General features: G+C 44.7%; 1 protein-coding gene across 2 annotated transcripts in view; it reads right to left on the reverse strand.

The window, feature by feature from the left end:
• MED24 (mediator complex subunit 24) overlaps positions 1–12,890 on the reverse strand; it is a 355,035-nt gene that overhangs the window by 48,293 nt on the left and 293,852 nt on the right. For both annotated transcript variants that reach the window (XM_078645678.1, XM_078645677.1), the window contains exon 19: positions 12,348–12,523. In XM_078645678.1, the coding sequence (XP_078501804.1) occupies positions 12,348–12,523 (176 nt within the window). The remainder of the gene's footprint in view (positions 1–12,347; positions 12,524–12,890) is intronic.

A 12,890-nucleotide genomic window follows, 5' to 3' on the forward strand; every position in this document is an offset into this window, starting at 1 on the left:
TAAAGAAAACCCTATCTTAGACTGCGAAAATGTTCATTTTTCCATCCACCAGCCACCTTCGACTACCCTATCAGGGATACTAGTATATCGTCCACCTGGACCGGTACGACGCTTTAGTGACTCCCTAATTGAAGCCATCTCTTCACTCGCCTGCGTATCCCCGAACTTCACGATCCTCGGAGACTTAAATCTCCACTTCGATGACCACTCTAGCAAGCCAGCTGCGGATCTTCAAGCAGACCTAGCCTCCATAAGTCTACAACTACTAAGCAACCTACCTACCCACATCAAAGGACATCTGTTGGACCCCATATTTTCCAACCTCTCGAGACTGTCAGTACAATCCCCCATACCCCTCCCCTGGTCAGACCATTTCTTAGTTCCGTTTAAACTTAAACTATTGGTTAAGGCTCTTGACATACCCCCCCCCCCCAATCTCCCTCCCGCCCATGGAAAAATTTGGACATAAACTCCTGGGCACAAATACTTTCCTCCACCATACCAGTACTGGACCCAGATCCTTCCAGAGCCGATGTCCAACTGCACGAGTGGATTAACCAATCTCTAGACATCATCCTGCCACTCAAATCCCTTCCTAGTATCAGGAAATCCGCCAAATCACCATGGTTCACCCAGGAACTACGTAATCTAAAAAAAAGATGCAAAAAACTAGAGCGCCTACAGAGCTACCATCAAGCTCTATAAAAACTCTATAAAAACAACACAGGCTATTTTTTTTAAGGAAAAGATTGCAGCAGCAGCCAATTCTGCAAAAGAAACTTACCGTATTGTACGTCTCCTCGCTAAAATCCAAAACCCCTTACCCACTCCGGACTCAGAAGGCGCCAGATGCAACCAGATGGCCGAGTTCTTTTCTTCAAAAATCGACAAAATTCTGACCTCACTCCCGGCCCCCATTTCCCCACAAGCCCCCATTAACTCACTCCCCCTCCCAGAGGCTCCTTGCCTTCGAACCTTTCCCCAGATCACCACAGATATGTTTCTGTCCATCTTACAAACTGTAAAAAGTGGCTCCCGGTCAGATCCAGCTCCCATCAGCAAGTTAAAATTGGTCGCCTCCACGGTGGCTCCTTCTCTCACCAATCTCATTAATGTCTCCTTCAAATTAGGCTCTGTACCGGCCATGTGGAAGAAAGCCACGGTCAGGGCTCTCCTAAAAAAACTCACTTAGATCCCACGGACCCATCCAACTTCAGACCCATATCGCTTCTCCCTGCTATCAGCAAAGTAGCCAAACGTATTGCCAACCATCAACTCTCTAATTTCCTGGAAGCCAATCATTTGCTAAGTCAATCCCAGACCGGGTTCAGACCTGGAAAAGGTACAGACACCGCGTTGTTAGCCGTGGTCGAAGAGGCTAGAAACATCATGGACGCAGGAGGATCAGTGGCAGTGATCCTCCTCGACCTGAGTGCCGCCTTCGACGCGGTGGACCACGCCATCCTTGTCCACCGGCTAAGTCTGATAGGAGTCGCTGACTCCGCCCTGGCGTGGATCAAATCCTTCCTGGAAGAAAGATCCTTTCAAGTGTCGGATGGCACCGCCACGTCCAAGGCCCTGCCACTTCAGTGTGGGGTCCCCCAGGGCTCCTCCCTGAGCCCCACGCTTTTTAATGTTTACATGTCCCCTCTAGAGGACATTGTCGCTCCTATTGGCATCAAAACAGTAATGTATGCCAACGACACCCAGCTGGTGGTCTCTATCAACCAATCGAGCAATAGCCTAGATAACCTGGCTATATGCCTAGACAGGGTGTATCAGTGGATGTGTGAATCTCGACTAAAACTGAACGGAGAGAAATCGGAGATACTTCTCCTTGGAAACCCACACAAGATCCCTACAACCCTCCCTTGGCCACCATGCATGGGAACGCCTCCAACCCCCAAGACCGAGGTCAAAAGTCTTGGCATTTGGCTGGACCAGGACCTCAATTTTAAAACTCAGGCCAGAAAAACTGCAGGTACCTGTTTTGGCCTCATCCGGATGTCCCGAAAGATCCTCCACCTGATCCCCTCTCAATCAAGAAAACTACTGATGCAGGGGCTGGTGAACTCCAGACTGGACTACGGCAACGTCCTGTATCTGGGGGCTCCGGCATCAGTGGTCCACAGACTGCAGTGCGCCCAGAACGCAGCTGGCAGAATCCTAACTGGAACTAAAGCGAGATGCTCGGCTAAACCAGCTCTCAGAAGCCTTCACTGGCTCCCAGTGAAAGAACGAATTACCTTCAAGACCCTGTGCATCTCCCACAGAATAATGCACGACAAAGGCCCCCCTACTCTGAGACCCCTGATGAAACCTCATCAGTCCAACAAACAACTAAGATCCGACTCTCTCGCCCTTGCCAGCGTTCCAAGAATAAGAAAGGCCAGATCAGGCGGCCGCTTGTTCTCATACAACGCCCCAAAATTGTGGAACTCCCTCCCACTTGATCTGAGGAGAGAGCATAACCTCCTTACCTTTCGGAGACAATTAAAAACCTGGCTCTTCCCCTAAACCTTCAATCCCCCGTCCCTTCTTCCTCTCAGGATTTAAGGTCATGTCAGCGCTGGAATGCCCTAGGGTAGCTACGCGCTTTATAAATCCCAACTCAAACTCACTCAAACTCAAGCAGCTGCTAACAACAGGACGACAACAACTGACATGGCCCCAGCCCTACCGGCCTGTCGATCCTGGAACCTGCTCCTGCCTATTCCCAGCGACTCCTGCGGACAGCAACCTTCGGACACCCAGAGGACCTGTCTGCCTTGACTCTCAATAAAAATCCCCTACCAATTTATAAAAATAGTATAATTATAATCTTTAAAAACACACCAAAATAATAAAAATCTGTTGCGGGGAACCGGAGCTATGATTTTCTTTAGAAGGATTTAGCTTTTAAAATTGAATCGAGAGCCAAAAGGGTGGACCATAGGTATCTGGTTGCACTAGATCAGGTCCGAGTCTAAAGTTAAGGCCGACCACAATGGAGAGTGTGTTGGCTACAGGGACATGGTTTAGCCTGATCAAAACTTTACCTTCACATTTAGTCATTTTCTTGGAGGATTTTTCTCGTCAATGGTGAGGCCTGCATGCAGTAACCTATGCAGGACTCAATTTTGGTGTCTTGCTTCTCAGCATGGGTCCCACTGACGTCCTCCCTAAGGGGACTTAGAAACTTTTGGGAAGTTAAACCCCTCCCAGTAGGGCAAACTGAAAAGTTCCATCAGGAAGTTACACTTTATTAGCATTAATAAAAGTCACCCAATGTTATCCAATGGGACTGCCAGCTTTCAAATAGGAAAAAGCAAAGGATTTCCCACTACTAGGGCATGTAAAATACAGTTTATACACAGGCTTTTATGTAGAACCATGTGCCCTATGCTCTGGGCACCTTGGATAGACTTGAGGGGTGACTTAAAGGTAATAAATAGGGACGTTTGGGCCTGTCAAAAGTGTTAACTCCACAGGTCGAATTTGAAAGTGCTTTAACAGTCATGTTTTCATTTGCCACTTCAGTGTTGAACACTTAATGGTACGAGCTTCCACTAGTGACACTTTAACCTACAGACCCACGGGACCCCTCTGAGTAGCATATAGTAGGGGCTTTCAGGTAAGTAAACTTTACAATTAAGATTTCCAATTGGGAAATCTTTTTACTTGCCATCTAGGCTACAGAACAAGTCCAGTGCTAAATCTTTCTTTGTCATTTTAGTGGTGGCACAAACATTGTCTACTAAAGGCACCTTAACTTACCACAGGTTCTCTGGGTATCTTATACTGGTACTTACATATAAATTAATCTTGCCAATCAGAGATTAGCTAATTTGTACCCACTGGCGCACAAGTTTAGGGGTCAGAGCATAAAAACTTGGCGCTAGAAATCAGAACTCCACTGTGCAGTCAATACACCAGCACCTAAAGTTATCAAAACGTGGGGGTAAAAAGTCGGGCTTAACATGCAAAACACCATCCTGCTACAATGCCTTTTTCATAATATCTTGGGGATCTTTTTTCCCCATTTGGCCAAATTTCTATGAACCGAATCAATGAATCCTACAAAGCATGGTAATAATGCCCAAAAGAGCAGTGGATCTAGACCTCAGACCTCAGAATAGTGGCTGATGTTTTGTATTTCTTTACCGCAGCACCCATTTTCCGACTGTCCCTCTCACTCACACTCTCTCTCTCTCAGGATGAGCTGAGGATATGGAGCCATTTGGCTCTTACCATCACCATAGAGTCTATGTTTTAACTTTGGGAACTTAGGATCAAATACAACAGCTCAGTATTTTTTCTGCAGACAATCCTTGACAGATTTGAGTTGAGGAAAGAGTTAGACAGGTATCCATTACCAGTTCTAGTTGACCCGGCTCCAGAGGATGATATGTCTGACTTGCTGTTCCATTGGAATGTGGAAATTTCTGATCCTTTTCTAGAACAAATGGCTCAAAGACCGTTGGGTGTCTCAAGACACTGCAAGTAATGGTGAATACCTTACCATCAAAATGGTCATCCAGCTTCACCTAGAACATGCTGATCCCCCTCAATGCAGCACCTAGTAATAAAACTTGGCTGAGATTAAGAAGCATTCCATCCATCAACTGCGTTGTTTTCCTCTCAATGCTGTGGCACGAAATCCAGAGCCATGATGTCGAACTGGCAAGATTTCACAGCCACATGCTTAGGGGGTAAGAGTTGATCCTTTCTCTGGTCAGGGAGAAGAATTCCGATGTTGAGGTTTAAATGGCCCGCTAGCAATAAAAGTGATATTATTTTGGTTCCTAATATTCCCTGTTTTGGCTCCAGCCCTCACACTATAATATTTTGCAGTGATTGTCCTTGGTTTAAACCTGGCCACCAGGGGAGTGGCCAGTGTTAAAAAAAGCATGCATGCTAACTGAAGAAAGAAACAATAACGGAAATACTTTGACAGAAAAGATGCTCAGAAAAAGGATGAAATATCTAGCAGACTTTTTTTTTTTTTAAATCTGTTTATTAATTTTGAATGTTACATCTCAAAAACAGTAAATCAAACATAGAAACACAACTTAGGCCATTGCATTTCAGCATTCGTCAACCCATCAATATCTGTACTAAAAGAAAAGTACACATTTCATGCGTATATATATCAGTTACAATGAGGCAGTAAAAGATCATCAAGCATCAATATCATGAAGTAGCTGGATTAGCATTCAAATAGTGTGTCAAATATTGCCAATACTCTTTCGGCCTAGATCGGGCAGGAAGTTCCTCTTCAGAAGTCCTCAAGGTGTCCTGACAGTGGGACATGTCGCCAATCCACTGTTTAATAGTCGGGGTGATTTTACTATCCCAGCACATAGACACTCGCCTCTTGGCGAGCAGCAGCGCCACTGCACAGAACTTCCTTTTCATTGCCCTAACATCTTGTAACAGTCCCAGGAGGCACACCAGTATAGTGCATTCGATGGTCACCCCCACCATATCTGTCAATGTCAATGTTCCCAATACTCGTGTACCTTTAAGCAAGACCATGCCAGGTGTATGAAGTCAGCTTGGTCATGGCCACATCGTTTGCAGCATGCTTCTGTGCGAAGTCCATAATTGTACAGTTTGACAGGTTTATGGTACATTTGGTGCAAATATTTGAAATGTACGAGCCTCAGATTACCATTGGGTGTTAGCATCCGAATTAAATCGCAAGCCGTTTGCCAATCTTTCTCAGAGAGAGGTGTGTCCAGTGCCGAGCTCCATCTGTCTCTGGCTCTATGGGTGTTGTCATTAATCATTCTGCGCGATCACGTATAGTCTGCATACTTAGTGTGCAGTGTTCGGTGATGTTAGTACCAATTGGAGTGAGTTTAGTCGTGGCGGTTCGGCTGGATATGTGGGATACAACTGTTTGACCGCCTCTTGCAGTCTATAGTGGGTGAAGCGAAACAGCAAGGTCTGGTTTTGCACATAGGACAGATCTCGCGTGGCTATGAATGTTCCGTTGTCATATAGGTCTCCCAGCGTGTCTAGACCCACCTGCCTTAATAGTCCCATGCCCACCTTCTTATTAGTGACCGATATCGCAGGGTGATAGTGGAGTGGTTGAGCCGGTGCATATAGTGGTTGTTTATTCGCCATCTGGCCCAGCCTGCACCATGCATTATTCGTAGTGTCAATAGTGTTAATATCCTTAGCGTGTAGGGGCTGGCGCTTGTGCGTAATAATCGCTGTCAGCGGAATGGGTAGTGCGTCGCCTTCCTCTATAGCTGTGTGTGTCAGATATGGAACTTGATGATACCAATATGTCGCATATTGCGCTTGTGCACAGAGGTAATACAATAAAAAATCTGGGACACTTAGTCCCCCTCTTGAGTATGGAAGTGTTAATGTGCGCAGGCCAACTCGAGCTTGTTTGCCTGCCCAAATCAGCCTAGTGACTACTGATGTAATGCGCCTAAATACCTCCCCTCGGTGGTGGGATTGGGATATTATTGAACAGGTAAAGGAGTTTTGGGAGGATAACCATTTTAACGATCGCTATACGGTCGGCAGTGACAATGGCAGTTGTATCCACCGATTAACCTTATCTTCTATGGACTGCAGTACTCTACCATAGTTAGTTCGAATGACAAGATCTGTGTCTCTGTGGTACCACACTGCTAAGTATTTGATGGGATCTTCCTGCCATTCCAGTGGGAATTCAGTGGTGTCAGTGAGGGGGATAGTAGATGACTTGTCCCAATTTATTTGCAGTCCAGAGTGACCTCCAAATTTTATATATTCCCTCAATAACGGTGCTAGATGGATCTCAGGGTGACGAACGTATAGTAACATATCGTCTGCATACACAATGGGTGATGGTTTTGCCTGACTTTGCATGCCAGCGGCTCCAAAGCCAAGGCGAAGAGCAGAGGAGATAGTGGACAGCCTTGTCTTGTTCCACGTCCTATCGGCATTGAGTCTGAGGTGTGGCCATTTATTCTCACCCTAGCCACCGGTTGTGTATATAATCGTTTGACCCACTGAATGAATATCGGTGGAAAGCCCATCCTGTTCAGCACTGTAATGAGGTAGGCCCATTCGATGCAGTCAAATGCCTTGGCTGCGTCTAACATGACCGCCACGGCTTTAGTATTAGGGATCAAATAATGGGACAAGGCGAACAGGGTGCAGGTATTATGTGTGGTCGCTCTAGATGGTATAAAACCAGACTGGTCTGGTAGAACCAGATTAGGTATTAGGGGCTGTAGACATGTGGCCAGTAGTTTAGCTAATATTTTAGAGTCCACGTTTATAAGTGACAGAGGGCGATATGAGTCGCAAGACTCCGGGTCTTTGGACGGTTTTAAAAGCGCTATCACCATCGCTTCACGCAATGTCGGTGGGAGTATGTTTTTCTCAAAAGCATCACCGAACATCGCGACCAGGCAGGGAGCCAATGGGTCAGCGTAGTGTTTGTAAAATTCACACGTGAACCCGTCAGGCCCGGGAGCCTTGCCATTCGGTAAAGTTTTGATAATTTCGGTGACCCTCCACCGTAACTGGTAGTGAAAGATATTCCCTCTGCGAGTCCGAGAGCCAGGCAATGGCCACGTCCTCAAGATACTTTAATATTTCTTCAGGTGATGTAGTTAGCTGGGATTGATAAAGCGCACTATACGTTTTAACAAACTCGCGTAAAATATTATGGGGGTCCGTGCAGATTGTGTCCGTGTCATTACATGTTCGTAAAATCGCACTGGATCTACGTCCCTCACATATTCTGGCCGCCAATACCCTGCTTGGTCTGCCACCTTCACTAAAGGCACGAGCTCTGGGGCGTTTGTGGATATACCTAACCTCGTCCTGTCAGTTCATATTGGTGTTCTAGTGATTTTAACTTTGTCTCACAGCGCGCTAACTGTGCCCTAATGTCACGCAGTATCCCTACCGTGGTACTGATGCACACCCCTCGCAATGTAGCTTTGAAGTCCTCCCATAGCAAACTTGGGTCTTCTGTCGATTGTTCATTCAGCTGGAAGTAAACCTTAATCGCAGTGGCTATAGTGTTGTCATATAGTGAATCTGTGAGTGCTGTGGCATTGAATCTCCAGCTGTAAGGAGGTGGTGTGTAGTGCGGTATCTTGAGGGTCAATATTATCGGATTATGATCGGAGAGGGATTTGGGCATGTGCTTGATGTCCGTTGTCCATAACAACACGATTTTAGAGCCCAACCAGTAGTCAATGCGAGACCAGCTGTTGTGTGCAATGGAGGTGTGGGTTGCTTCGCTACCTCCTGGATTTCTAACCCTCCAGATATCGTGTAATTGTAAATCTTCCATCATGTCTAGCACTTTGGTGCGTGCTTTTCTATGTGGCTCTGCTGTCGTCCCCGATCTGTCTACTCTATCGTTGAGCGCTAGGTTTAAATCCCCCCCCTCACAACAAGATATTATCCACTTTATCATGTAGGTGCTGCTAGACTTCGTGATAGAACTCGGGAGCGTGAACATTGGGTCCATATGTGTTAACAAGTGTAATCCGTTGTCCCCGCAGCCCCCCTGTTACTATCACATATCTCTCCTGGTTGTCGCTTATGACGTTTTCGATTTGAAAGTCCGTGTTTTTCTTTACCAGGATAGAGACTCCCCTAGCATATGAGGAATATGTAGAGTGATGAGCGGATTCTGCCCATCTCTGACCTACACGAGTGTGGGTACGTGGAGCCACATGTGTTTCCTGCAATAATGCGATGTCTATATGCCATCTATCCCTGCACGCAAATAGTGGTCTTATCTTTTTCGGATTGGCAAAACCTCTTATATTCCATGTGAGCATATTTAAAGTTGATCTACCCGGTATGGTGCCTGTCATAGCAGAAAGAAATAAAGAAACATAAGGGTGCGAATATTATGTAACTGAATGCCTCGTAATGTGTGGAACCAATTGTGTGTACATATTGACTGCAAATCATATAAAACAGTAAATTCTGGGTCTTAGCAATGCTTCTCAAACACCATGGCCCAAGAACAAGAACAGTACCCCCACCCCACCTCCCTCCTCCCACAACAGCAGCCCAATTCTGGCGAGGCCATATCTCTCCCTTAAACTTCAGATAACTCATAAACCGTGTGGGGAGTGCCCATGTAGGGGTCCGCCTAGGGCGCACATCACCATCCAGTGTATGGATGTGGACAGATCATAGTTAAGTGATAGGCAAATGATACATGTCATGTTAGAAAATCAGCTCAATCGGCCTAATCAGGGTGGTAACAGTAGTACAAACCATTGTCTAGGCATATTTCTAGTGGAGCACAATATGTGACACATATTCACGATCATTTACGCTATCTCTTATTCTTAGTTATGTTCATGGCTCTTATGTGAATAGTCATGTGGGTTGTATCGGGGTTACTGTCAGGCAGTGTCCTATGCCTTGTTCATATTGTTAATCCCCAAACAAGCAACAGTGCAGCCCACCCACCTCACTTTTCTCGTGTCACCATATGACCCGCTAGTATAAACGTCATGATGGGCTCCGATCTCCCTTGAGTCCCGCATATAACCTTCAGATAGTACTGTGCATCTTAAAAGGCTCGGAGCTCCATATAGTTCTCAGCACTGAGCTGATCTGTGCAAGCAGGGTAGGTCCTGAGTGAAGTATTCCTGCTATCTTGAATACTTCGTGGGTAAGTATGCTGCATGCACTACACATGCCTTCTCGCCATACAGTATTGCTCATTAGCGTCCTAGTAGTATAATGCAAAGTCGTTATACCAGTTAGAGACTGTGAGGATGGCATAGGTAAGTGCGGTGTGTGCGTACTATAAACATGTTCTCTGGTTAAAATTGGTTTTAATATGACAATGCAATTAAAGAAAGGTCTTACAGAATCCCAAACCCAAACAAGCACAGACCTATTCTACAGATAAAGAGATATTATATATTTTGCGATAATGCCTAGACGGCGAACTATGTTTTTATATATTCACATACTTCTTTTGCTTTCTCCTCCCGCTGCAATCATGCAAAATTATATCAAATGCTGCAGACAACGGTAACAAGGTTATAGGGCAATAATTGCTCAAACATGATGGATTAGCAGTAGGTTTCCTAAGAAACAGAACAATCATCACCTTCTTCAAAGATTCAGGGAATGCTGCCCGCTATAATCCATTTTTGCATATATGTGGTAAGAATTGCAAAAGACAAGGGGGTAACAATTTGCCAAACTGCAGTAGGTAATGTATTGAGAGGTGTAAAATAACTAGACAGACTTACACAAATCTTGAGTGTGTTTCACTGACTAACTAGCTGATTGCGAGCCTCTCTGCTCAATCGATGTTTACTCAGAGAGGCGTGCAATCAACTTAATATTTGGCTTTGATCGATTGCACCAGTTTCTTGTACATATTTAAAGGCTCCTTTGATTCTGCTCTGACTTCAAGGGCATAGGAATTCTGCCATTTCCTCTCTAATGTTTTGCATTTACTTTTGGCTTAATGTAGAGAAGCACTAAACCAAGGGGTCTGATGGATGAATGAGGCGAGACTTAACAGAAGAAACTAGGGAGGAAATGGCATACTTCTTATGCCCTGGAAGCCATAGCAGAAATAAAGGTTTTGAATAAGTACAAAAGTCCAGGCCACAGAAGTCAAGTGGAAGGTCTCATGATTTACATTAATTTAAACTTCCTGTATCAAAATGTTATTTTGCTCCAATAAACAAGATAGTTTATTCATTGACAATTTAGCTCGTGGGCAGAGGGAGTCGTGGCTTTTCTTAAATCTAACTTACCTACGGCACCTTCTACAATAACCCTGATTTTAAAATAAATCACAAAGTGGTCTGACCAGACTATTGGCTAAATCTGAACATACTCCACCAGATTCCCTGAGGGCAAAAAAACGTAGGTCCAGTCGATGGCCATCTTGATGTATAATGTCATTTATTACTTGAATGATACTGAAAATAGCTAAGGAATTCATTAAGGCTGTTGCTGCTGCAGTGTTAGGGAGCTCGGCCCAAACATTAAAATTGCCTAAAACTAAGAAAGTGGAATGGCTAATTAATAAGGGGGAAGAAAATCAGCTAGAAAAATCAGCAAAATCAGGGCAATGCCCAGAAGGCTGGTAGCATAGAATACCATCAATTGAGGTTTATCCTGACCTGGTGGTAAGACCTTGTAACTCTGCTCAAGAGAAAAAGATTAAATTAAGACCATTGACTTCCAATGTGTCACAGTATCTAATTGCAAGGCTGCCACCTATTCTCACAGGACACGTGAAGTGAATAGTTTTGTATTCTAGAGGGATGGAGGACCCCAAAGCAGGGGTCGACTTCACCAAAGTCCAAACGTCTGTGAGAATAAACACATCTAGTTTATTACATGCTATAACATCACTTATATAGAGCGATGAATCAGGGAGACAGGATTTAGCAGAGCACAACTAAGTTCAATCTTGGAGTAGTTGCAACCAACTGCAGGAGCTAATACTAAGCCCTCATTATTTAGGTAATGGCCTCTAGATTTCAAAATGATGGATTCACAGTTATATTGTCTATTCTCCCCCATCATTGGCATAGAGCATACCAAATAGATCTTTCCATTAAATCCAGTAAATCGTCTTGAAAATACTTTAAGCCATCATTTACATTTACCTTAGCATCTGCAATCAAGTTCGCAATGGGAAGCATGGCTGGGGCTCTGCGTGGGCGGGCTGTGGGAGGGATCGGCACAGAGGGGCTGGCCCTTAGTGTGCTTTCAGGGCACCTGCTGTGTGGATGAGCAGCGGGTCTATCTATACACTTGTCTTTGGATATACATATCTAGTTATAAAAAGCTGATCACCACTAATTCCAGTCATGTGAAAATGAAAAAAAGAGAAAAATGGCAGTTGGGCCAACAAGTACTTCATGCCAGCCCAACAGAGCGAACCAATTTAAATGTGTTTACCACTCCACCTTTCAGAACCAGGTATAGTATTTGATCAGCTCCCATCACTCACATACATTTCCTGGGCTTCATAAAATCTGGAGTTTCCCCCTTCTCCTTTCACCAATGTATGGTGCATTATTTGCTTAGATTAGGCAGGACTCCCTAATTTATTTCTCTATTAACCCCCCCCTTCTGGCACTAGCTTTAGTCTTTTTGTCTCTTTTTCTGCAGGTGCTCTACTCTTTTAATCAAGCAATGTGGTACCTCCCCACATGCTGTTACCCCCTTTCATTGGCCATATCCCCATCTCTTTTCACGCTTTACCCTTATCAAGCATTTCAAAGCATTCTCTCTTTAACAGTTAATTCCCAAATCTTCTTTTCCACTATGTCTCAAGCACTCCCCAATCCCAGCGTCCTGCAACAGGGTCTTTTACCTCCTTTTCCACTCACCGCTCATTATAGAACTGTAAGATGCTCTCGCTGCCCAATGGTGTTGCCAGCTGTTGGATCATCTGCAGAGATTTATCTCTCTCGTCCAATCCAAGCATGCGGACGTGAGCCACTAGCCAGGCCACGGCGCATACTGCCATACTGCACACCTTGCCTTTGATGTTATCAGTGATTTTCTGAAATACAAATGCAGGGTTAGAGGTAAATACCACAGACTACTGATAAAGAAGAAAGCTTTATTTCAAAAACAAAAAGGCATCGTCTCATGAATTGAAATAGTTATCTACCTTTTAGGCCACCTGATTCATTCTTCCTCCTGCAGATGACTACTTTAACTGGACATAAAAAGCTTTGTGGCTATAGTGCCATTATCTCCATGACGTCTGCAGTCATCAATCTGACCCTGTACAGACCTCGGATGCCTTTCAGCTAAGTTTACACAATAATAGTAAATAATGTACATACAGTTCAATGCCAGATGTTGCACACTCATCATGTATTCAGAGAAGTAACTTGTTCTTCTAATGGATACCTTTGTCCAAA

Source organism: Lissotriton helveticus, chromosome 5_1 (assembly GCF_964261635.1).
Source record: "Lissotriton helveticus chromosome 5_1, aLisHel1.1, whole genome shotgun sequence".
In the NCBI taxonomy this organism is placed as follows: domain Eukaryota; kingdom Metazoa; phylum Chordata; class Amphibia; order Caudata; family Salamandridae; genus Lissotriton; species Lissotriton helveticus.